This window comes from Callithrix jacchus, chromosome 8 (genome assembly GCF_049354715.1).
Source record: "Callithrix jacchus isolate 240 chromosome 8, calJac240_pri, whole genome shotgun sequence".
In the NCBI taxonomy this organism is placed as follows: Eukaryota; Metazoa; Chordata; class Mammalia; order Primates; family Cebidae; genus Callithrix; species Callithrix jacchus.
In genome coordinates this window covers 110,735,575-110,763,196 of record NC_133509.1, presented here as the reverse complement: position 1 = coordinate 110,763,196, position 27,622 = coordinate 110,735,575, and the positions used below count along the sequence as shown (strand labels likewise).

The window sequence follows — 27,622 nt, the reverse complement described above, 5'->3', positions numbered from 1 at the left end:
ACATTCTGCCATGATTGGAAGCTTTGAAGCCTCTACCAGAAGCAAATACTGGCACCACACTTCCTGTATAGCCTAGAGAACTGTAAGCCACTAAGACCTCTTTTCTTCATAAATTACCCAGCCTCAGGTATTTCTTTATAGCAATACAGGAATGAATTAACACAGAAGGTAAATAACAGAAAAAGCAGTTACATGAAAGTTGAAAGCAGTTATTTCTAGGGCATGGAAATTAAGATTGGGTAGCAGTGGGAAGAGAAAAGGCAAGGGATTCCCATTTTCATTATAAACCTTATAGAATTACTTAACTTTCAAAACTATAGACCTGAATTATTATGGGAACCAGTCTTTGAGATGGCCCCCAATGATTCCCACCTCCTAGTATTCTTATCTTTGTATAGTTCCCTTACCACACTGAATAGGGCTGGCCTGTATAAACCAACAGAATGCTGCAATAATGACCGTGTCTGAGGAACAGAAAACCAAACACCACATGTTCTCACTCATTAAGTGGGAGTTAAACAACGAGAACACAGAAAGAGGCACATCACACACGGGGGCCTGTTGGGGGGTGGGGGGCAAGGGGAGAGAGAGCACTAGGAGGAATACCTAATGCATGCGGGACTTAAAACCTAGATGAGAGGTTGATGGGTGCAGCAAACCACCATGGCACATGTATACCTTGGTAACAAACCTGCATGTTCTGCACATGTATCCCAGAACTTGAAGTATATTTTAAAAAAAGACTGTGAAAGACACAAGCATAAAAGTTAAAACTATTAAAACGCTTAGAACACATGTGGCAAAAGCTGCATGACACTGGATTTGGCAATGACTTCTTGGACATGACACCAAAGGCAGAGGCAACAACAACAACAAAATAGGCAAGTTAGACTTCATCAAACTTAAAAACTTTTGTGTATCAAGGGTTACACTGTCAACAGAGTAAAAAGGCAACCAATGGAATGGGAGAAAATATTAGCAAATCCTATGTCTGTTGAGGGTTTAATAGAACTAAAGCTCCACAATAACAAAAGACAACCTGATTAATAAATTGCCAAAAAACTTGAACAGAGATTTCTTCAAAGAAGATATACGAATAGTCAATGAGCATGCAAAAAGATGCTCAACATTACTAATCATGAGGGAAATGTGTATCAAAACTATAATGAGATACCAATTCACACCAATTAGGATGGTGATATGGTTTGGTTGTGCCCCTGCCGAAATCTCATCTTTAATTATTATCCCCATAATCCCCACCATGTTGTGGGAGGGACCTGGTGGGAAGTAATTGAATCATGGGCACAGTCTCCTTTGTGCTGTTCACGTGATAGTGAGTTCTCATGAGATCTGATGGTTTTGTAAGCATCTGGCATTTCCCCTGCTGGCACTAATTCTCTCTCCTGCTGCCCTGTGAAGAGGTGCCTTCTGCCATGATTACAAGTTTCCTGAGGCCTCCCCAATCATGTAAAACTGTGAGTCAATGAAACCTCTTTTCTTTATAAATCCCCCAGTCTCCGGTATTTCTTCACAGCAGCAAGAGAACAAACTAACACAGATGGCTACTATCAAAAAGACAGAAAATAAGTTTTGAAGATGTGGCAAAATTGGAATCCTTGTGCACTGCTGGTGTGAATGTAAAACGGTGTTGCAGCTATGGAAAACAGTATGGTGGTTCCTAGAGAACTTGAAAATACAATTACTCTTCTTCTCCAAGACAACAACTCAAATGGCAGATGACACCAGGGCTATGGGAAGGTCTAGGCTGCAGCTGTGCTCAGGGCCTATACCACAGAGCTCACAGAGGCAAGGCCAAGTACAAGGGGTGTCTCACCATCTGCATGCTAGGCTGCCTGGACAAGAACGTGAAAATCAAGACCTGGAAGAGAACGCTCTCTTCTCCCTGCCTATCAAGAAGTCTGAAATAATTGACTTTTCTGGGGACACCCTTTCACAGGTAAGGTTTTGAAGACCACAATTGTGGCAAAAGGAGACCCATGCTGGCCAGTGGACCAGGTTCAAGGCATTTGCTATACCATCAGAGACTACAATGGCTATATCAGTCTGTATAACTGCTCCAAGTTATTACAGTGCCATCTATGGGGTCATCACTCTGGTCTCCATCAGCCCCATGCAGCAAGGATCTGATGGAACGAGATCAGCAAGCTCCACATTCTGCATTGCAAGTGACTGGCTGCTGCGGCTCTGTGCTGATGCACCTCAGTGTCACCCCCAAAGGCACTGGCAACATCTTAGGTCCTGCACTCAAAAACCTGCTGCTTATACCTGGTACTCATGACTGCTACACCTCCGCCAGGGGTTGTACTACCCTCTGAGCAACTGTGCCAAGGCTATCCTTGATGCCATCTCCAAGATCTTCAGCCATCTAACCTCTTACTTTTAGAAAAATTGTGTTCACCAAATCTAATTATCGGAAATTCACTGGCCATCTAATAAAGACCTGCACCAGAGCCTCTGTGCAAAGGATGCAGGCTCCAACTCTGGCTACATGTAGTGCTTTTATATAAGAAAAATAAGGTGAGTAATCAATTAAACCTGAAAAAAACACAATTAACATACAATCCAGCAATTTAACTTCTGGGCATATACCTAAGGAACTGAAAAGGGGTATGTGAAAACATATTTGTACACTCGTGTTCATAGTTTATTCACAATAGCCAAAAAGCAGAAGTAAACCAAGAGTCTATCAATAGATGAATGCGTAAACAAAATGTAGTTGTGTGTGTGTGTGTGTATACATACACACACACACTATACCCATACACACACATATACATACATATATATATGTTTAATGAAATATTTTATATTATTCAGCCTATAAAAGGAAGGGAATTCTGACACATTATAACATAGACAAACCCTGAGAATATTATGCTATGTGAAATAAGCCAGTCACAGAAAGGTAAGTACTCTATGATTCCACTAATAGAGATACCTAGAGCAGTCAAAATCATATAGATAGAAAAATACCATGGTAGTGTCCAGGGTTTGGGAGGAGGGAAGAATGTAGAATTACTGCTTAATGGGTATAGTGTTTCACTTTATCAAGATGAAAAGAATTATGGAGATGGATGGTGGTGATGACTGCACAGTGTGAATATACTTAATGCTACTGAACTGTGTACAGTTCAAATGGTTAAGACGGTAAATTTTATATTGTATTTTACCACAATTTTAAAAATAATAATTGTTAAAATGATGACAGGTGATTTCCAAGGCTAGGTCATAAAAGACACTGTGGCTTCTACCCTACTCTCTGTTGAATCACTCATTCTGAGGGAAGCCAGTCGCCAAGTCACAAGGACATGTAAGCAGCCAGTGGACAAGTTTCATGTGGAAAAGTCCATGTAGTGAGAAACTGAGGCCTCCTACTGACAGCCAATAGGAATTCATTACGCATTTGAGAGTGAAACATCATGGAAATCTAGCCCCAGGTAAGCCTTCAGATAACTACAACCCTCTTAGCTGACATCTTAACTGCAATGTTATGAGAGAAACTGAGCCACAAACACGCAGCTAAGCTGCTCCTCAGTTCCTACAGAAACTGAGATAATAAATGTTTATTATTTTAAGCCATTAAATGTTACAGTAATTTGTTTTGTTGCATAGGTAACCAATGCAATTATATTGATAAATTTTAAAAAGAAAAAAATCAGCCTTAAAGCATTATTGTATCATATTGGCCTACTATCCTAACAGCACAAATTAGGGCATAGTATCATGATGGGCTATTGCTGGATTACAACACATCTCTTCATTAAAGGCTTGGGAAAGAGGATTCAAGTTTTCTGTACTGAGAAAACTTTACAAGTGTGTAAAGTTTGATCAGTATGTAAAATATATCTAACTACATATATTTTACTTTTATTTTTAATGTTTTTGGGTACATAGCTGGTGTATACACTTAGGGGTTATATGAGATATTTTGTTAAAGGCATGCAATGCATAAAAACCACATCAGAGCAAATGAGGTATCTACCCATCACCCCAAGCATTTATCCTTTGTGTTATATATAATCCAATTACACTCTTTTAGTTACTTAAAAATGTACAATTATTTTTGACTATAATCATCCTGGTGTGCTAGCATATAGTCTTGCTCATTCTATTTTTATTTACTCATTCTAACTATCACGACTTCCCTCCATCACCCCCAATCTCCACTATCCTTCCCAGTCATTGGTAACCAGGATTCTACTATCTCCATGAGTTCAATCATTTTGATTTTTGGCTCCCACAAGTAAGTGAGAACATGCAAAGTTTGTCTTTCTGTGCCTGCCTTATTTCACTTAACATAATGACCTCCAGTTCCATGCGTGTTGTTGCAAATGTCAGGATCTCATTCTTTTTGTGACTGAATAGTACTCAACTACATATATGTATCACATTTCCTTTATCTACTCATCTGTTGATGGACACTTGGGTTGCTTCCAAATCTTAGTGTTATCAGTGCCGCAACAAACATGAGAGTACGGATATCTCTTTAATATACTGCTTTCTCTTCTTTTGGGTATATACCTAGGAGTGGGACTACTGGGTTGCATGGTAGCTCTATTTTTAGTTTTTTGAGGAATCTCCAAAATGTTCTCCATGGTGGTTGTGCTAATTACATTCCCACTAGCAGTGTGGGAGGCTTCACTATTCTCCACATCCTGACCAACATCATTACTTGTCTTTTGGATAGAAGCCATTTTAACTGGGGTGAGATGGTATCTCATTGTAGTTTTGATTTACATTTCTTTGATGGTCAGTGATGCTGAGCATTTTTCATATACCTGTTTGCCATTTGCATGCCTTCTTTGGAGAAATGTCTATTCAGGTCTTCTGCCTATTTTAATCGGATTATTAGTTTTTTTCCCACAGAGTTATTTGAGCTCCTTACATATTCTGAGTATTAATCTCTTGTCAGATGGTTAGTTTGCAAATATTTTCTTCATTCTGTGGGTTTAACTACATATTTTAATACAACATAATGGCTCTGTTTGTCAGATGAAATGTTGAGCTGGTTGGCTCCCGTCACATGGTATGGAGCAGAGTACATGTGCAATACATAAGAAAGGAAGCATAACATCAACCTAGTGCCAAATAAAGATTGTGTGTTTACCACGATCTGAAGAAAATTTGTCCTGTGAGTATATTAGAGTCTAGTGAGGGCAGTAAATAAACAGCAATAGTCAAACAGACGCACGGTCCTGAAGGATGACCAAATGAGGAGTATAACGATAGATATCTTAACGGACACAGGGAGACAATGCTCTATTTAATACTGAGCATTGTCTTTTAACTGGGTTGAGCATTACATCTTTTAATCTCTTCAACTGTGCTGATCGAAGTTCTAGTATATGAAATTGTGTTGCAAACACAGTAAGAGTGGCAACTGCTGCCATAGCAGGTTTTTGACCGGCTGAGTGTTAGGACACTAGAAGTCAAAGCTCAGATGCTTTTGTTTGTTTTTTTTCGGTGACAGGGTCTCACTCTGTTGCCCAGGTTGGAGTGAAGTGACACAGTCATGATTCACTGCAGCCTCAACCTCCTGGGCTCAAGCAATCCTCCCACCTCAGCCTTCTGAGTAGCTGGAGCTATAGCCACGTGCTACCACACCCGGCTAATTTTTCAAATTTTTTTTGTAGAGATGAGGGGGGTCTCATTATACTGCTCAGGCTGGTCTTGAATTCCTGGGCTCAAGTGATTCTCCTGCCTCAGCCTACCATAGTGCTAGGATTACAGGTGTGAGCCACTGTGCCCAGCCCAAAGCTCAAGTTCTAATGATGGTAAGCATGCTGAGTTGTGGTTCTGGTTAAAGGGGAAAGTCCTAACCTAATCCATCCATAGAATAAAAAAGTTCTTTTTAAATGATGGTGTGGGACTTCTTGTGGTAGGCTAAAGAACTGCCCAGGTGGAAGTCTAGTCTGTGAATTTTGGGCATAGGTATGTATTCAGACTGCCTGGGAAGGCAGGTAGTAGAAAACATACAGAGTAAGGGGTGGAAATGGGCTGGATCCAGAATGGAAAAGAGTTTGCCAAATAAGAATGGGAAAGGGTTAATTTTAGTGTAAGGTGTCAGGAAGAGGTCCAGTTTCTGCTTTCTGCACATGGTTAGCCCGTTTTCCCAACACCACTTATTAAACAGGGAATTCTTTCCCCATTGCTTGTTTTTGTCAGGTTTGTCAAAGATCAGATGGTTATAGATGTATGGCGTTGCCTCCAAGGCCTCTGTTCTGTTCCATTGGTCTATATTTCTGTTTTGGTACCAGTATCATACTGTTTTGATTACTGTAGCCTTGTAGTATAGTTTGAAGACAGGTAGTGTGATATCTCCAGCTTTGTTCTTTTTGCTTAGGATTGTCTTGGCTATGCGGCCTCTCCTTTGGTTCCATATGAGGTTTAAGGTGGTTTTGTCCAATTCTATGAAGAGGGTCATTGGCAGCTTGATGGGGACAGCACTGAATCCATAAATTACTTTGGGCAGTATGGCCATTTTCATGATGTTGATTCTTCCTAACCATGAGCGTAAAATGTTTTTACATCTGTTTCTGTCCTCTCTTAATTCCTTGAGCAGTGGTTTGTAGTTCTCCTTGAAGAGGTCCTTTACATCCTTTGTTAGTTGTATCCCTAGGTATTTTATTCTCTTTGTAGCAATCGTGAATGGCAGCTCGTTCTTGATTCGGCTCTCTGTTAGTCTGTTATTGGTGTATAGGAATGCTTGTGATTTCTGCACATTGATTTTGTATCCTGAGACTTTGCTGAAGTTGCTTATCAGTTTTAGGAAATTTTGGTCTGAGATGATGGGGTCATCTAAATATACAATCATGTCATCTGCAAATAAGAGACAATTTGACTTCCTCCTTCCTAACTGAATATGCTTTATTTCTTTTTCTTGCCTGATTGCTCTGGCTAGAACTTCCAATACTATATTGGATAGGAGTGGTAAGAGAGGGCATCCTTGTCTAGTGCCAGATTTCAAAGAGAATGCTTCCAGTTTTTGCCCATTCAGTATGATATTGGCTGTGGGTGTGTCATAAATAACTTTTATTATTTTAAGATATGTTCCATCGATAGCTAGTTTATTGAGAGTTTTTAGCATAACCCTCAAAGGCCTTCTCTGCGTCTATTGAGATAATCATGTGGTTTTTGTCTTTGGTTCTGTTTATGTGGTGGATTACGTTTGTAGACTTGCATATGTTGAAACAGCCTTGCATTCCTGGGATGAAGCCTACTTGATGATGATGGATAAGCTTTCTGATGTGTTGTTGCAATCGGTTTGCCAGTATTTTATTGAATAAGACCTAACACCATAAAAACCCTAGAAGAAAACCTAGGCAAAACCATTCAGGACATAGGTGTAGGCAAGGACTTCATGACTAAAACACCAAAAGCATTGGCCACAAATGCCAAAATAGACAAACAGGATCTAATTAAACTCTGGAGCTTCTGTACAGCAAAAGAAACAATCATTAGAGTGAACCGGAAACCAACAGAATGGGAAAAAATTTTTGCAATCTACCCATCTGACAAAGGGCTAATATCCAGAATCTACAAAGAACTAAAACAGATTTACAAGAAAAAAACAAACAAACCCATTCAAAAGTGGGCAAAGGATATGAGCAGACACTCTTCAAAAGAAGACATATATGAGGCCAACAAACATATGAAAAAATGCTCTTCTTCACTGGTCATTAGAGAAATGCAAATCAAAACCACACTGAGATACCATCTTATTCCAGTTAGAATGGCAATCATTAAAAAATCTGGAGACAACAGATTCTGGAGAGTATGTGGAGAAATAGGAACACTTTTACACTATTGGTAGGAGTGTTAATTAGTTCAACCATTGTAGAAGACAGTGTGGTGATTCCTCAAGAACCTAGAAACAGAAATTCCGTTTGACCCAGCAATCCCATTACTGGGTATATATCCAAAGGATTATAAATCATTCTAGTATAAAGACACATGAACACATATGCTCATTGAGGCACTGTTTACAACAGCAAAGACCTGGAACCAACCCAAATGCCCATTGATGATAGACTGGACAAGGAAAATGTGGCACATATGCACCATGGAATACTACGCAACCATAAAAAACTATGAGTTCGCATCCTTTGTAGGGAAATGGATGAATCTTGAAACTATCATTCTCAGCAAAAAACAAGAACAGAAAATCAAATACTGCATGTTCTCACTCATAGGCAGGTGTTGAACAATGAGAACACATGGACACAGGGAGGGGAGCATCACACACTGAGGTCTGTTGGCGGGGTGGTAGGGAAGGGACAGCAGTGGGTGAGGAGGTTGGGGAGGGATAACATGGGGAGAAATGCCAGATATAGGTGACAGGGGGATAGAGGCAGCAAACCACTTTGCCATGTATGTACCTATGCAACAATCCTGCATGATCTGCATATGTACCTCAGAACCTAAAATACAATTTAAAAAAATGTGAAAGGGAAGGGGAAAGACAATGGAAACACAGAAATAAAGACACAGAAATGTTTTTTAAAAGCTCCCTTGATTTCTTCATTTGACTTTGATTAAAAGGGCTGACAATGGGATAAAATCCCTTTAACATGGCATACCAAGCACTTTAACTCTTCAACTTTCCCACCTTATCCTCAGCCTCCTCAGCCACATACTCCCCTACTTGAACGTGATGCTCCCACAACACTGCCCTTCAGGCATGCTCTTCTATACCTCCCTGCCTTTGTACAGCTCTCTGCCATTTTCATCTAGAAAAAAACCAGTAATTCACCCTCTGAAAAATCAATCCTGGTTTTCCTTTGATTTAGATTGTTCCTGTAGGCCCCACATGCCTTTTGCTAGCAGGTTTTTTGCACTGTGACTATTTATCACAGTGATGATTTCTTCCCTACTGGACTAACTAACCATTGAGACAGTGAGTTTGTCATTACAGGTCTTTGTACACCCAGAGCCTGGTAACATTATGATCATGTAATGTTGGCTGAATGAATAAATGAACATGCCTCTATCTGGGATAATCACAGGCTTTATCTAAAGAAAGGAAATTCGAACAAATAACCCTTTGAGGGGTCAGAGAGATCAAATGGAAAATTTATCAGGCAGAGAACTAGAAGCTCCGGGTTCTCCTCCTTACTTTATCACTAGGTGGGTATGAGAATTTGCACAATCGACTTAATTTCTGAGTCTCCATTTTTAACATTTCTAATATACGGGTATGACATAGAAATGTTTACAAGGATTCCCATTTACTGGATATTTACTCTATGGCAGGCACTATATACAGTAAAAGTACTTTTCTTACGCCATTTAATTTTCTTTTGCTCCTGAGAACATCCCTAGGAAGTAAGCATTTATTCTCCGTTTTAGAGATAAGAATATTAAGTTCAAAGAACTTGCCCTAGGCAAAATGGCTAGTGAGTGGCTAAAAAAAAGAAGGAATCCAAATTGGTCTGCCTCTTGACTACATGCTTTCAAACATTAGGTCACAACACTTAAATGGGAGATCTTAGATATTTTAAAATTAAAAAAAATTGGGAGCTTCTCGAGCCATATGATAGTACCAAAATATGGCAGTGCTTCTTTATCCTACTTTTCTCTGAGAAGGAGCTGCCTTCAGATGCTGGGGACTGGGTGATAGTAGTGTGAAGATGCACCAAACAGCAGAGGCTTGAAGTAGGAAACAGCATTTCTGGATGAAAGGTCAGAACTCAGAGAAAGAAAGAAAATGCCGGATGAAATGATATGAAAGAGGGAGACCAGAGGATGGCCTGGCAAAAAAGCAATGACAGGGAGAGGAACGAAGGAGGGGAGGCTGAGACAGGCTGATGAAGGCATGGACGGGCTTGGCTGAGGATAATGAAGGCACCTGGTGTTCCTGCCGGGCAGAGCTGCAGGAGGCAGGTGGCCATGCTGAGGGGACTGGCCCCTCAGTACAGCAATTCCCGCTGAATCTGGGAAATGGATGGACAAGCCTGCTGCTCTAAGAACAGAAGTGGTTAAAAGAGAGAGCTCAGCCTGTGCCTGATAGGAAAAGGGAGAGACTTAAGGAAACATCTCCGAAAGGAGGAGCCTGCAGACTGAAAGACAAGCGATGACAGACAGTGCCTGGAATGGGCCATTTAATGCTTTAAACCTGTGCCAAACTAACTGAGTAACGTGAGACTGAACTGGTGATTTACCTCAACCCTGGGAGAGATTAGTCTGTGTACATCGGCAGCTGATGAGTGTTATTAATACTGAAAAGACCCAATCATGTGTAGTACTTAACAGTTTACAAAGCATGTTCATGTGTGGATCTCACTGAACTCCCATGACAATCCAGACATCACTTTCCACATAGCAAAATTAGGCTTCAGTTTTGTCAAATGATTTGCCCCAAGTCAGGTGGACCTGTAGCTGGCACCTAGGTCTTCCCATTTCCGCTCCAGAAATGAAATGTAGCTTACCTTTCAGGAGAGAAAGACAAGACAGTAGATTACGGAAGAAAACATACACTAAAGTCCAAGAGTGGAGTTCAGAGGAAGCAGCAAATTTGGGGGCAGTTGGAAATGGCTTCAGGTGACTGCAGGGTGGATGGAAAAAGAGACTGCTAAACAAGAAGGCAGGGAAAGCACAGAGGCTGGGCCTTAAAGGGGGATTCTACCTCCCCAGCCCTTCTCCTCCAGCACAGCAGCTGCAAGTACAATCATTTAAGAAACATTTATTGTTCACATTGTGCTCAGTGCCAAGGAGCCAATGGCGAGCAAGAAGTTTACTCTGAGACCAGCAGTATCTGGGTTACTTGCTGTGGGGGCGGGGGGGGGTATCATCTGTTCTTTTGTAAAAAAGGAGAAGTTCTAATCTCAAGAGTGACACCCCAATCTATCACAGAAATGTAGGACCTCCAGTTTTTCAAACCTTACTATGTTCCCAAAGTAGGACTCTGCCCCTCGTTTGGCAGGTGATCAGAAAGGGACAGAGCCGAAAGTGAGGCATTAAAGTGGCGATTTCACAGCAGTCATAGTATAAAGAAAAGGCCAAAAGCCAAAAGGGTTGTGTTTAGTTCCTTACTCCACAATTTTATATTTGCCCTCCCAACAGCCAAGCTCCACTGTGTATACTATACACACACAGTAAAGAAAAAATGTGATATGGGAATACAGGGAGTCTGCAAAGTGCTGAAACAGCATACCTGGCAGCTGCTAAAACAAAACTTCAAAGATTTGGCATCTTTGAAAAGCCATCAGGCAGAACCCCACCCACTCCCCCTGCTAGCCACGGCTTCCCTGGGAGCTAGCACACGTAACCACTTCCGCATGTTTGGCTCTGTTCCCCAGAGTCAGAGCAGCTCTAGAAGCCATGTCAGAACTTCCAGCCAGGCAGGTGGGGGCAGGGGGTGGCTGTGGGCAGTAGGAGAGGGAGGATAGAGAAGAACACTCCCCCAGCATCTAGCCATGGACACATCTCAGAAAACAAAAAGATAATGCTGGGATCTGCTTAAAAAACCCCTCCCTCTCAGTTGGCCTAGCTCTGATGGGTTAGATACTAGTTACAGTGAAGCTCTGATCTTGTCAGATTCCCAAGGTATTAGAATATTACCTTTCGGGGACCACAAATTAGTTCAAGAACAGCATCTGTAGTAAATCTCTAGATCTAAACAAAAGAAGCTGAAGATCTACAGAAGATCCTAAGAGGAGATCAACAATATTCTTTTCTTAGAAACTTGGCCAGGTGCGGTGGCTCACGCCTGTAATCCCAGCACTTTGGGAGGCCAAGGCTGGTGGATCATCTGAGGTCGGAATTCGAGACCAGCCTGCCCAACGTGGAAAATCCCCTTCTCTACTAAAAATACAAAATCAGCTGGACATGGTGGTGCATGCCTGCAATCCCAGCTACTTGGGAGGCCGAGGCAGGAGAATCGCTTGAACCAGGGAGGTGGAGGTTGCAGTGAGCTGAGATCATGCCATTGTACTCCAGGCTCAGCAACAAGAGCAAAACTGTCTCAAAAAAAAATTTTTTTATACACACACACACACTTATTCCATTAACCAAATTTGGGTCTTTATGATATCTGTTGGGTCAACTATCCAGTCCTGCGCTGTCCAACATGGTAGCCATGAGCCATGTAAGCTCATTTTGAGCACTTGACTTGTGGCTTATATGACTGAGAAACTGAACTTTTCAATTTATTTAATTTAAATTAAAACTTAAATATACACATGTGGCTCTTGGCTATCATATTAGACAACACTGGTCTAGTCACCCATCCGCCAAACATTCACTGAGCACTCTTACAGTGTAGGGCACTGTAAGGATACAAAGATGCATAAGACTAGGTCTCTGCCTTCAAAAAGCTTGCCATCTAATGTAGGCCATAAAACAAGTATACAAACAACCATAATATAAGCAGGAATGGTAAGTGTCATAGCAGAGATAATATAAACGTATTGGAACTTGGAATCCCGGAGTCAGGAGATGGTGGCCTAACTTTATGTGTCCCCCCTCAGCCCCACTCCTACACTAACCACTTGGGTTGGAGATGTCAGAAAGTCTGTCCAGTGAAGGACAGTGAGAAGGGAAGATTACTATAAAGAACACTAAATGAGCTGAACATCACAGAATCACAAACTCAGCAAACATTACAACTTATTAGGCAAACAATGTGAAAAGGCTGGGAGTACAGAGAGCACTATCCTACCCTAAGATGTCAAAGATGGCAGATGCCCTTCCAGAAGTGGCTCCTATGACTCCTGGGGGCTGGGCAGGGTAGGAAGAAGGATGAGAAAAGAAAGGTTTCAACCATTTCCTTTGCTTCCACACCCTACCTCTGCTCCCCAGACTAGGGAAGGCCTTCTGCTTATAGAGCACTTGTTACTTTAGACAACTGTAAAGAACTGAAGTAAGATCCAAAAGAGAAGCAACAGGGCCTAGTGACTTGGGAAGAGTGTGGTGTATGTGCATGAGAGAGGAAGAGAAAGGTCAGAAGGAGGGATGCTAAGCTCAGTGGAGACAGGCTAGGGCTTTTCTCTTTTGTATTCAGTTCACTGTGCTAGAAAGGGCTACATCCATTCTCTAGGAATTAAAATTGCACACTTGGAGCTTCTTTTGAATTCTCTCTCTCAGGAGCATGATTCCAACAGATGATGAGTAAAAGGATGAGAAGATCTGCTCGGGACATCACGGAAGGTTGCAGGAAGACTGGGATAAGCTGAGCCCTGTGCAAGAACAGGATATTCTGCTTTTAGTTAAATTTGTACATCAGTAAGTTCCTACTGTTTACCAAGGCACTGGGATACAATAATGAATAAGACAACATACGCTTATGTGAAATAGTGATAGAAAGTAAACAGTAAACAAATAGAATAAGCGCTATAGAATGGCATATGTGAGGATGTGGTGATGGGAAAATATACTAGCCTTATATATTTTAGTTCCAAAGGATTATCTTTCGTCATTTTAATGAAAACATAAAAATTGTATATATTTATGGTGTACACCATGATGTTTTGGAATGTGTTATACATTGTGGAATGGCTAAATTGAGTTAATTAATGTATGCTTTACCTTACATATTTTTGTGTGTGTTGAGAAGAGTTAAAATCTACTCTGTTAGTAATTTTCAAGTATATAATACATTGTTATTAATTATAGTCACCATGGTGTACAAAAATAGGCTGATTTTTATCTGTGGAGTTGGCTGACACTGAACTTATGAAGAAGAACACGAGTGGAAAGGTGGACTGGGACCAGAGGCAAGTGTTCACCTTGGAAATCAGGCCACAGTGTTTTTTGTTTTTGTTTTTCACATTGCGGTGTGTTAGATCCTTTTCCTTCTTCTGGAAAATATTTGTTTTAATTATCCAAGTGACTCAATACAGGAAATATTTAGAATGCAGAAAATAAATTAGAAAGACTTAGACTTCAGAGGTAGAAGCCTAATTATGCTATATTCCCAACCTTGTATCCTTATCAGTAACACAGCCAGTATCTCACTATTGCTCTAACTTTTCTACTATTTCTCATTTAGTTGTGAACTTGGAAGAAAGTAGAATGATTAATGATACTTCCTAACACCCCCACACCAACTTCTAGGCTTTTACATGAACTAAAAAATCTCCTTTACAGATATGCCAGCTTGACTTCAGTTTCTATCACTTGAAACACAAAATGTTTTGACTCATACATTATTTCTGACAAACACTCTGAGCCAGACTGGTTCCCATTTACTGTCCCTTGAAAATACTTTAAACATCTTGCACATTATGTTCTTTTTGCTTCCTTTCTATTTCTTTCTTTTTGTTTTTTGAGATGGAGTCTTGCCCAGGCTGGAGTGCAGTGGCACAATCGTGGCTCACTGCAACTTCTGCCTCCCGGGTTCAAGCAATTCCCTTTGAAGGCTCCTGAGCAGCTGGGACTACAGATGCGTGCCACTGTAGTCCCTGGCTAACGGTTTTTTTTTTTTTTTGAGACAGTCTTGCTCTGTCACCGGGTGCCAGGCTGGAGTGCAGTGGTGCAATCTCGGCCCACTGAAACCTCCGCCTCCCAGGTTCAAGCAATTCTCCTGCCTCAGCCTCCCAAATAGCTGAGACTACAGGCGCACACCACCACGCCCACTAATTTTTGTATTTTTAGTAGAGACGGGGTTTCACCATGTTGGCCAGGATGATCTCCATCTCCTGATCTCGTGATCTGCCCGCCTCAGCCTCCCAAAGTGCTGGGATTATAGGTGTGAGCCACTGCACTCGGCCTCCTCTCTATTTCTTAACCTATCTGTAGCCTATACACCTGGGACTGAATTTAAATTCTACCTTAAACCATTCCTCTGCAGAGCCTTATCTTTTCACCCAAGTCTTTAGTACCTTTTCGGAACTGTGAACTCTTCTGAACCCATATGCCCTTTTAAAATCACTCACTTTGCATGTTACATGAAAAAAAAAAGTAAGTGTATAGGATAGTATTATCCAGATTGCCCTGCTGAACTGCTAACTCTAACTTAGAGTATGGATTATAATTCTTTGATCCTCTCAGATTCTCAGTGTCAAGCACCAAACATGTTCAATTATCTCTTAAGTGATGATCAGCCTGTTGACCTGTCCAAGCCCCATCTACCCTTCCAGATTCAAATCAGACCTTTTCTTTTCCATGAAGTTTTTGCCAGCTTCTTCAGCCAGAGTGATCCATTTCTCTTCGGCACTCTCAACACTTAAGAGTTTCATCTTCCTATTCAATAATTAAGCACATATTGCTTTATAGTACTTGCATTAATAACATTTATGATTAGTCATTTTCCTTCTTGAGGACAGGGACTTGTCTAATACTGCCTTCAGAGCCCAGTCTCTCATACTGAGGAGATATTCAGTAATTTTACATGTTAACTTTTTGGGGATAACAATATTTTAACAACTATCAGATGAAACCATTTCCCAGCTGAAACATTACTTATTACCAGTTTCACCCTTGGTTTTGCACATATTTTAATCTCCTAAATATTTGCTGAAGAAGGTAACAAGACTCTTTGAAGCTTATATTTCAAACGTCAGTACTGGGTTCAAGAAGCTAGTAAGATATTTGAGAGCACTCAACAATATAGGCAGGGTCTTTCATCTACTTAATTTTACTTGGTGCAACCCCGTTTCAGAAGAACATACAATTGACCCTTGAACAATACAGGGGATGGGGTGTCAACTCCCGCACAGTCAAAAATTCAGGTATAACTTCTATTCTGACACCCCCCGCCGCCCGCAAAACTCAACTACTAATAGCCTACCGGAAGCTTTATGAATAAACAGTAAATAACACATAGGGTATGTGACATATGTATCATATACTATATTCCTACTATAAAATAAGCTAAATATAACATTTATTGAGAAAATCATAAGGAAGAGAAATATATTTGCTATTCATTCAGCAGAAGTAAATCATAAAAGTCTTCATTCTTGTCATCCTCAGGCTGAGTAAGCTGAGGAAGGGGAGGAAGGGAAGAGGTTTGTCTTGCTCTCTCAGGGGTGGCAGACATAGAAGAAAATCCACATATAAGTAGACTCGAGCAGCTCAAACATGAGTTATTCAAGGGTCAATTGTGATTTGATTTCCTCTAGCCTTTAAGTATATCCAGTTTACTAATCTCTTTATGGCTGCTTTACCTAATATGCCAGAAAGCCTGCTTTTCTCATCTAAATCCTTTTAAATTATAGTCACATAATTGAGATGCACCCCATAATTCATTCTCATCATAGAAAGATGGTAAAACTTATTTTTAAGATCGGCCAGGCTAGGTCAGGCATGGTGGCTCAAGTCTATAATCTCAGCACTTTGGGAGGCTGAGGCTGGTGGATTGCTTGAGCCTAGGAGTTCAAGACCAGTTTGGGAAACATGATGAAACCCTGTCTCTACAAAAAATACAAAAATTAGCCAGGCATGGTGGTGCACACCTGTAGTCCCAGCTATGTGGGAGGTTGAAGGACGATCACTTGCACCCTGGGAGGCAGAAGCTGCAGTGAGCTTTGATTGTGCCAATGTACTTCAGCCTAGTGACAGAGTGAGATCTTGTCTAAAAAAAAAAAAAACCCAAGCCAAATGTGGTATTGATTATTGGCTCTGAAGTGAAATTAATATGAATCTTAGCTTGATAATTCATGAAACCATGAGTTGTCCCTTTACTGCTCCTGAAGCGTAAGAATGGTCCAAGCAGGACAAGAGTAACTTATGAACACCTGGGCTAGCCATATGTTGTGACATTTCCAATCCCTGAGCTCTCATATACTACCTCTCTCACATCACTAGCCTTGCACACATCACCCTAAGAACAGTTGGCTCTATATTTAAACAAACATTTAAAATTTGGCTTTTCCTAGTTATCTTTCTTTACGAGCATTTTAATGATTTATAACAATTTTAATTAAGTGAATACTTACTTTACAATATAAATAAATGTCAACCTTAGTATTGTGATTACATATTACTGCTTTCCCTGCTATAATACTCTATTTTATTGTACATGAGTTATGGCCAGTTGACTCTAAACTGGGTCCCAGTGTAGCAAATACCATATACCAAGCAAGTACAATTTTGTTTCTCTCTTTCAAAAAAGGGAACTAAGAGTTAGTTACCAAGAACCTACACCAAAACTCTGTCCCACAAAGTAGCTTCAGGAAAGAGAGGACTTGTATTCCTTTGCAGATATACAGTTCTATATTTTTCTTTTATGAAAACATAAATACTGAGTATTTTTTCTTATTAGGATCTCCTGTTCTCCTGGGACCATTTAAAAAAGAGCATTGATTTCTTAGCAGTACTGGGCAGGTAATATGCTGAGTCTTTTAGCAGCGAGGAGGGTAGATGGTTAGGATGGGATCTTTAGTTAAAGGATCAGGAAAACTGGCTGGTTTTCCTTTGCAATTTGTTGAGTCAATACTAGGTAAGCTTTAAACATGGATCATCAAGTTCCTCCACATGAGTCAGAAACAAAGTGTCTCATCACCCCTGTGATCTTTCCAGGCTCTTCCAAAGCTGATAAACCAGTTAATTTGAAGGGATAGAAGCTGATAGAAAAACTGTGCCAGGAGAATTAAACCAAATTATAAATAAAGCAATTCATATAACTTCCTAATTCTAAATAAGGAGTCTCATTCAGCTTAGTATAAGAAACTTTGTCATATTCAGGCCTCTTAAAACCAAAATAATCATCAATTTTGTATAGTTATAAAATTATAAAGTGAACGGTTAAATAAGATTAAACAGTTAAATAAAAAAATTATTTGACTACTAATTGATTTTTGTGAAACAATGGGGTTCTCTTTTAAATCTTTTACGTTGTTAAAAAAACAATTTTAAATGCATCTTCATCATTTTTATGTGTACAGTTAAGAAGTGTTAAGTATATTTACATAGGTTTTGCCTCTAAAAAAGACTTGTGTACGTGTGTACGTGTGTGTCTGTGTGTATGTGTGTGTGTGTCCTAAGGAAACAGAAGGTGGTTTACCATTAATACTTCAAAGCAGTGCAGAGTGGGGTGAGAGAGGGAACCTAAATCAGAAAAGCTGACCCTGGCAAACTGCAAACACTGCATTCCATGCTTCATTTTGACTTGTGGATAAAAAAGATCCGCTTCTTTCACTCCTGCCACTCAGACCTAGGTTCCCAAACCTATGTTACCTAGGTCCTGGTATGATGTCCAGCCAGCTCTCTTTGATGGATTTCCTAAGCTTCCCAACATTCCTTCAATAGGCAGAAGCCAATCAGTTTTGCTCTTGGCACAAACACTGACAGCACTCAGCTCTCTCCGTGAAGGAGGAACTGCAGAATCTGTCCCAGAGTTTAAACTGATGCAGGGTGTAACTCTTGAGAGGTTACGTGGCTGGCTGAGTGAGAAACGCAGCAGAGAAAATTCAGACAGAAGTACAGGCTTTTATCACACATGTGCTGGAGAAAACGTCTTCCTCAGGGGAAGGAATAGTGAGAGTTCAGACTCAGGAGAAAGGTAAGGTAAACTTTATTTTATGAAAGAGAAGAAAGAGGCATAAGGAGTGAAGTATCACTTCTACAGAACTCTGAATATGAAATTTTTTTTAGTTCCCCCCAAAAAGTAGTTTCTCTTTGATTGTGCTCTTTGGCTGGAAAGCACTGTTTATATAACAGGATAAAGTACAAAATTATAAGCTCCAAACTCCTCCAGAGAAAAGCTCTCCCAAAGCTCGACCCCCAGGATAGATGGAAAATATGAGTGTTTACTGGCTGGAACATCGAGCTGCAATGGAAATTTCAACATTCAAGAGACAGCAGAGAAAAAGGGCCTGCTGAATAGAAAGAAGCTGACCTCCAACCAAGGGGTCAAAGAAAAAGGAAGAAAGAGTCTCTTGCTGGCCCCACTCTGATGCCTTCCCATCCCCGGCTAGAAAGGCCAGATTTCTGTTATCCAGTCCCAGGAGCGTACTGCACAGGAGTGATGGCCAGTGTGATCTAAACTTGGTATTAACTAAGTGGTGTAGCAATACCATATTCCAAGAAAGTTCAATTTTAAGTTTCTTTCTTTCTTTTGTTTTCTGGAAAGGGAGTTATCAAGAAACCTACACCAAAAACCATGTTGACCACTTTCACATACACAACTCAGTTTAATCCTATAACAACTTAATAAGGTGGGTTTAACTATGTGTATTTAAAAAAAGATGGAGAAATTATGGTTCAGAAAAGCTAAGTAACTTGCCTAAGGTCACATACTTAATAAGGCACACCAAGGTCTGTCTGACTTTAAAGTCCCTTCTCGTCCTACCATACCATGCCATCTTCCTAATGGGAGCTGCTGACCCTATTTCCTATAAAGGTAATGTGCTTTTAAAGAAAGATAAGTATTTAAAGGACTATGTTCAGAATAATTCCCTTAAACAGAGACAGAGGATAAAAACAAAACCTTGCCATTTGTCCACTAAGTAATTTTTGTGGAACTATTAAATCCTCTTAAATCTTTACATACCCTTCTTTGTTTTATTGTAGTAAAAGAAAAACACATAATTTTAAATGTACCACCTTAACCATTTTTACATGTATAATTCAGGAGTGTTAAGTGCATTCACATCGTTCTGCAACAGATTTCTAGAACATTTTCATCTTTCACAACTGAAACTCTATACCCATTAAATACTAATTCCCCCTCCCCTCTTCCCCCAGCCCTTGGCAATCATCTTTCTACTTTCTGTTTCTATGATTTTGACTACCTTAGATGTTTCGTATGAGTGAACACATACAGGATTTCTCCTTTTCTGACTGGCTGGCTTCACTGAGCATACAGTCCTCAAGGTTCATCTGGGACAGGACTGACTCCTTACATGCCTTTCTTGACGCCCTTTCTTCTAATGTCTATGCCATAAAATTCAGATCTTTATCATATGCTGCCTGCCACTGCTCTGATTATTTCGAGTGTATGTATATGCTCCCTTTCCCTGCTAGATAGTAGCCTCTTAGTGATCAAACATCAGGTCTTAAAAAGTCTTTTAGACCCTACCCAGCACCCAACACCGTGCTGAGAACATGGAAGATACACCCTAGAGAGTAAACTCTGAGATTGGGAACTATTCTGTTTTATTTACTGCTCCTCCCTAGCAATGAACACAACGCCTGACATATAGAAAATGCATAGGATATATTTTTAAAGGAAATTAACGAACTCAGTATTTCTGAGGACTAATTGAGAATGAAAAGATGAGAAGTTAGAGACCCGAATCCCACCAACATTTCTAAGACCTAAAGGAAGGGAGGAAAGTATTATTAGCCAAACTAGAATCAGAATCTCTAAAAAATATGTACATTAAAATTATGCAAAGCAGAATACCAAACTATTTATAGTCTATTGTTGAATAAGAGAGAAGGACAGGGTGACACAGAAAATGGCTCCAATTTCCCAAGATTTCCCATTCCTTGGTGTCATTTCAAGTTCTGACATATAGACGTTCTCTATAGAGAATGGGAGCTGGCCAGGTCGAGCAGCCCATGCCCACAATGTCTTGTCCTATCACAAAAAATAGGAACAAACTCATGGCTATGCTTTCTGCAAATTCCCCCACCTTTCATATCGAGGAACAGACAAATCCCCAGGATGCGTGTGTGAAAAAGCCAGAGGTGGATAAAAATAATTCAATGACAAATGCTGGAAAAACATACAAAGGGGCAGAAGCCAGACATTCGTGGGATTCCCTGACAGCTCGATCCACAAGGAAGGGCTGGACTGGAAAAAAACAGGGCCTCAGGTTCCTGCCAAGCTGTCTGAGGCCCTGTTCTTCCCAAATCATTCCAAGCAGCAGCCAAGACTTTACAGTAACCCTTCCAGGTCTCACAAAGAAAAACGCACTGAGAGCCCACTGAGTACTCCACACCTAGAAAATCCTCTCTGATGTAGTCCAATTCCACGGAAGGCTGGCAGTAACGATGAGATGGCTCTGCACATCAACTTTCAGCTCCTAATGACTCCCCATGTGCCCAAAAAGCGGATAATTAAAAGGCAGCTTGAAAAATCTAATCTTTCTTATTGGCCCAAGAAAAGCTAACATACCCACATATCAGCACCTAGAAACTGAAAATATCACTTTAAGGAAGAGAGAGGTCATAAACACTTGGTACCTGCATCCTGGAGTCCCTACTCTATAATTCTAAGTCAGCCTTGCTTGGAGGCACACCTCAGGCTTCTAAACATGTGACTGTATTTGGCTCTAACTACTTTCTCTTCTGGAGAATGGCCTGCAATTAATCTCACTTATTACCTCTGAAAAAGTAACAACAGAGGGATGGCTGGCCAAGTCCAGCTCCAGAGTGTCTAGGGAACTGCAAGCTACACGGCCAGGCCTCAGACTGTCTGGGCAAGTCGTGGGCTCTTTGCCTTCCTCTCCCACAACAAAGCCGGAACAGGACTCCAGACAGACCAAAGGAACCAAGGGATTTGAGGAGCTGGGCTGAGCTTATACTGACCCAATGGGAGACGACAACCCTGAGGCTACATTTGGAGTGATTTCAAAATGATGGGAGAAGAATAAGGTCGTTTGATGAAAACTTGTGTGATTCATAAAACTGAGAACAATAGCAACACCATAGGGAAATGAAAAATAATACCATTTGCAGAGTTCTTGTGAGTCACCAGTTTTCATTCCTGTGGCTACCAAGTCAGTGAATTCTCTGACGTGCTGAGATGAAAAGTACAGCTAGCAATAGGATTCTCTTTACATTTTAGTACAGTTTACAGGGAAGCCCGTAGTGTAGTGAATTATCAGAACTAAACTGGAATCCACTGTTGCTACTGTAGAAAAACTATTAAGAGTACCTTTTATGTACCTAGCACCTACTTCTAGGGAGATCAAAGTGCTTTAAAGGCAATCTAAAAGCTCTCAAAACAGGCCACCTATAGGTAAGTATGCTTACCCAATAAAAACATTAAATGAATAGCTTAGGGTCACTTAATGTCAAAACCAGTAATAAAACTCAGATCTCCAAGCTACAAATCCTGTATTTGTTAAACTTAGTCACTCTTATGATTAAAGGAGGAACAACAAGAGACTAAATAAATATCACGAAACAGTGACTTACCAGGTAAAAATGGAAATCAGGACACTGCACCGTGCAGGTTGCATGCTGCAGGTCTGGCTGGGGCCTACATCACAGACAAGTCTGGAAAGACCTCTGAGAATTCACTTAAGGTTCCTTTAGGGTGGATACCTCTGGGAATTCCATGTGGAACTGAAACTCTGAAGCTCAGGCTCCAGGCAGTCCTGGCAACCAGAGGTCACCTGGGGGCAGAGGAAGATGTCCCAGGGCTACCCTGAACTGCAATGGGACCTGAGAACTGGCTCTTATGTTTGAAGAGGAGGTAAAGCACTCAGTGGAGCTGTTGTGGGTGAAAAGAACTCGAAAAGGAAAAGACCAGGGGACTTTATGGGGGTTGCTTTTTGGCTGCAGTGGTTGAGAAGGAAATCGTGTAATGCACCGTGAGAGCATTACCGCAGCCTTGTGGGCAGTCTGGCTGGGAGAAGGCTTCTCACAGGCTGAACCTTAGGTCCCGGCGCGTCCTTGACAGAACTCATCATTTTCATCTCAGTCCTGACAGGTGCGACCAAAAGAAAGCTCTAAACTTAGCCACAATTTTTATTAAAAATGTTTTCTCTCATTCCATCTACAAGTATAAAAAGTGCTAAAACTCGGTTTCTCCAAAATGTGTAGTTTTGACATTGTATTTGCAGTAGGCAATGCCTGTAGCCTTGTCATAGAGACATTATATCCAAAATTGTAGTGAAAATGTTTTCCATAAAATCAAAGCTCTGTACTTTTGTGCCAAATCCGGAAAAAACAAAAAAAACAAGGCTCTGAATTTAAAATGAAAATGGAATATCTGGAATTTTTTAATGGAAAATAAAGCTCTACGGTATAAACAGAATTACAGAATTTCTTTTTTACGACTTATGTTTTAGGAATGCAGTTACTCTGTAGGTTGTAAATCACCAAACAGCAGACTTCTCCTGGGAAAATAACCATGTGGAGGATGCTCTGCCTTAAAAAGTCCTGCCTCTTGGTTGTCAGCTCTTTGTAATTCTCAGTTGAGATGATTCTTTTCACCCTGACCACAATGATCACTGGTATGAAAGACACTGTACCACAGGATGATGTAATGTGCTTATATTTATGCTGCTTCCTAGGCAGAGCTTCTGCTTCCCAAATTAGCTCCTTAAGAGTCATTCTAACACCAACAGATACTTTACCAACAACTAGGTATTTCCTCCATGCCTAAGTCTTCAGTGCCCCCTCCAAATCTCAGGGCAAGGCAGCATACTAAAAGGCAGAGGCTGGAAGTACTGGGACAGGGTGTGGGGGCTTGGTTGGGCACCTGTGATAGAACTTCTTTAGTTGGAGGGAACAGTATCTCAGTTGGTCAAAATACTTAATGGCTGGGAGCAGTGGCTCACACCTGTAATCCCAGCACTTTGGGAGGTCGAAGTGGGTGGATCACAAGGTCAGGAGATGGAGACCATTCTGGCTAACATGGTAAAACTCTGTCTCTACTAAAAATACAAAAAATTAGCCAGGCATGGTGGCATGCACTTGTAGTCCCAGTTACTCAGGAGGCTGAGGCAGGAGAATTCCTCGAACCTGGGCGGTGGAGGTTGCAGCAAGCCAAGATTGTGCCACCAGTCTCCAGCCTAGGCAACAGAGTGAGACTCTATCTCAAAAAAAAAAAAAAAAAAAACAAAAAAAAATTCATTGTAACAGTCACATTTCTCTCTAGCTCATTTGACTCAGGGACTGATGCAATTTAACTTACATTTAATATGCACTAAAGCAAGATGCACTGGGAATCTATTTCTTACCTTTTGTTAAATACAGGGGTAATTAAAACACACAGCAAGACAAGAATTCAATAATATAGTGGTTTCTTTTTAAATTCAGAAGCTGCTTACATTATGGCCAGAAGCGACTTGGATTTTATCTTTAGCCACATCTCTCAACTACATAAAGGAAATTTCTTTCCCACTTCCCAAATGAGCATTGTTCAGGGAGGTTGTTTGAGATCAACAATATGAAACTAGATAAAAACAACAACAACAAATATATCCTTCAAAAGAACAGAGTCTAAAGTTACTGAAACAAACACAATGTAGTACAAAAAACTATAAAAAACACAAGGTATGAAAAAAAAACCTAGGAGACAAGGACAAAGTACCAAAAGTTGGTACATGAAAATGCTGACTATAATAAGCAAGGATGAAACACAGTGTAAATTCTTGCTCTTCCAGCCCAAGGTGACTTTCTTAGCTATCTCAGAAATGTCCTCTTCATTTGATAATGTCTGAAAACTGTCTTACAAATAAAATGAGGCTCTCTTAGTCAGGTGCCAGAAGATGGAGGCAGGTGAAGAAAGGGCCTAACACCTTAGTGGTATCTCCATACAGAACTCCAGGTGGGAATGGCTTGCTTGGGACACAGGTCATCCCTGTGATGCTAGTTGCAGGGCCCTTCACATACCTGCTTCCAGGAGGGCTGGAGTGATTCTCGGGAGCTTGGGGGTCTGACTGTATCAACCATGTCGGGCCACTAGGACTGATGATGGGTTGGAGGGTGGGGGGAGTTGAAGCACTGCCTCTGTTTATCATGCCAGCTGCCAAATTCAGGTTTGTTACCTAGAAATAAAGTGAGGGAAATAACCTGACTTTACAGAGTTTTTAGAAAGCATCATTAAAACATATCAAAGAAAAATCAAGTCAAGGCCAACAAATGCTGACCCGTCTGAACTAAAGCTGTGGCTGTGACAAAGGCACCCAGGAAGGAATGGCTCCTGAGCACAAAGAGTAGAAGTGATGGTGGTCAGTGTCAATGTAAGTTAACAAGCATTTATTTTGCTCCTACTAAGTGCAGGGCACTGGACTGTGCCAGGTGCTATGAAAAAGACGAACAACAAAAACAGCAAGAAGCTAGACAAGTACACAAGGTTCAAAAAAACTAGATAAACTAGTCTTTCTGCCATCGTTTCCTCAACTGAATGTTCTAAATGCTCGGTAAATTTTTGTTTATAAATAACATTAATTACTATAATGTACAAAGAACCCACTGATTTAGAAAGAAAAAAGACGGTTAAGAGAAAAATAGGCATGGACGTCAATAAATAATGTACAAAGGAGAAATACAATTAGCCAATTAAACATGTAAAACTAGTCATCATTTCTACTGGTAAATGTAAATTACAAGGAAGACATGCAAATTATAAGGAAATGCAAGTTACAAGATACCATTTTTGCATATCACTTTGGTATACAATAATAAAAAAGACATATACAACGGCAAAGGGTGAAATTAGGTGCTTGAACTACTTGTGTGACTAAATTGGGAGAATTTTCCTAGAAATCAATTGGCAATATCTTATTAAAATATATTACAATATTTGTACACTTTGATAATACAGTCTCATTCTGTCACCCAGATTGGAGTGCAGTGGCATAATCTTGGCTCACTACAACCTCTACCTCTGAAGTTCAAGTGATTCTCTTGCCTCAGCCTCGCAAGTAGCTGGAATTACAGGCACCTGCCGCCACAGCTGGCTAATTTTTGTATTTTTAGTAGAGACAGGGTTTCACCATGTTGACCAGACTGGTAACCCCTGATCTCAAGTGATCCACCTGCCTTGGCCTCCCAAAGTACTAGGTGCTTGCATTATCTTGATGTGCATTATCTGATTTAATCCTGAACACTCCCTTTGTAATAGCTTCTACTGTTACCCATTTTACAAAAGGGAAAGCCAAAGTCAAAAGAGGGTAAACAACCAGACAACAGTCACACACTGTTAAGTGACAGGGCCAAGACAGAACAGAGAGTGTTCGCCTTCAAGTGCGTGTGGTCTACTTTTCCCAAACAATATGGTTTAACATTTGAGTCCTTACAGTAGTGGTATCAGGCACTCCGGGTTTTATATTTCACTTAGTCCTTACCCATTATTCACAAAGGTAGATACTGTTTCACACCATTTCACAGGTGGAGAACCTAAGGCTCAGAGAGGTCATGATAAGTAATTTGCTCAAAGTCACATAAAAGTTGCCAAACTGGTCGTTTAGTTTTAAAATCTATTTTCTAGTTTGGAAACTAGTAGGGAAACAATCCTAGTTACCCTTAATTATTAGAGATTTAAAAAATGTCATCAGTTATAGACCTCAAATTCTGAAAACAGTGATTATACAGAGAGTGACAAAACTACCAGCTTTTCCTTGTTTCCTTTTGATTTTAATTCCCACTTGTTATCCTTCATCAGAAGATATTAAAGAAGCAAAATAAAGAAAAAACATCCTCAGCCAGTTTTGTGTGTTGGCAGGTAAAAAGTGACTTGATCATGAAATTACTTTTGGATTATTGGAGGGTTATGCTTATTTACATAACAACCATTCCTTATGTGAGGGATAAGCCAACAAGTGGCAGCCAATGTGATTTCATTTTATGCAAAAACAAAGTATCACTGTTAATCTCAGAAACAACAAAAGTGATTGCTACTTAAACAGGAAACTAAGGAATGAGAAAATTTCAAAAGCTTCTCACCTCTCTCTCAAGGATTTCTGCTAAAAGAAAACAAACAAACAAAAAACCTGTTCCTACCAAATAATAATAATCAGCCTCTCTAGATTAAATATTCTACTCTTGCCCTTGTGGGTTTTTTGTCTGGAAGACACTCAGCACATATGCCACAGCTAACTCCCCCATACCTTACCCAGCTCTCTCTTCCTAGGACACATATTGCTAACCCATAATTAAGCAACTTGGGGTTGACTTGGATATAATCTCAGAATCTTCTTTACACATTTCTCCAAGTAGCCATCACTGATCATTCAGAAGAACAAAAATTTTCTATCTCTTTTCTAGAATAATCTTTGATAATGGAAATGTTCTGTAATGTGCATTGTCCAATACAGTAACTACGTACCATATGTAACTACTATGCATGTGAAATATGACTGGTGTGACTGAGGAACTGGATTTTAAACTTTATATAACTTAAAATTTAAAAGCCAGATGTAGCTAGTGCCTACCTTATTGTATAGCACAGCTCTAGACTCTCAATCAGATCTGGCCAAATGTTATATATACAGATTTATACCTGGCTAAAGTCTGCACCAAGCAAATTATCTCTAGATTAAATTAAGAAAACCTCTGGTCTTTTTTCTCAGTTTTCCACTTTTTCCCAGAATTGGCAAAAGGAGTCACTGAACAGAAATGAATCTGAGTGTCAATTTTGGCTCTAGAAGTATCTTGTCCTGCCGAGAGAACACCTAAGGGCAGGGAAAATCTCCCAGTATCTTATAAGACCTTAATAAACTCTACAAGCCAATTAGGGTTTATACCTGGAGGTTTCTCCCCTAACAGGACAAAAGGATGATGATCATAGATGTCACCAAGCTACATCTACTTCTCTATCCATCTACATTTCTCCAAATAACGTAACAAAACCAGCTTTGATCAGATGAGGAGAAAGTGATAAAGAGCACTTAGAGGTACCTGATATACAATGATGATCAACATTTCATTACTAAATAATTTTTTAAAAGGACAGGCTTACAGTACATGAAGAGACAGCATCACTCAAAAAATCAATCACTGGCTCACCATTTTTGTTAGTAGCACAGGTTGACTA

At 40.3% G+C, this 27,622-nt stretch overlaps 1 protein-coding gene across 50 annotated transcripts in view; it reads right to left on the bottom strand.

Annotated features, from left to right (window-relative positions):
* Positions 1-27,622, bottom strand: part of TTLL5 (tubulin tyrosine ligase like 5) — a 293,499-nt gene that overhangs the window by 111,495 nt on the left and 154,382 nt on the right. For 43 of the 50 annotated variants that reach the window (XR_013521423.1, XR_013521412.1, XR_013521413.1 and 40 more), the window contains one exon: positions 24,478-24,632. The exons of the other annotated variants lie outside the window; for them this stretch is intronic. Coding sequence is in view for 36 of the 43 variants with exons in the window: in XM_078335474.1 (XP_078191600.1) it covers positions 24,478-24,632 (155 nt within the window). In the remaining 7 variants the exon portion in view is untranslated. The remainder of the gene's footprint in view (positions 1-24,477; positions 24,633-27,622) is intronic. 50 annotated transcript variants of the gene reach the window in all.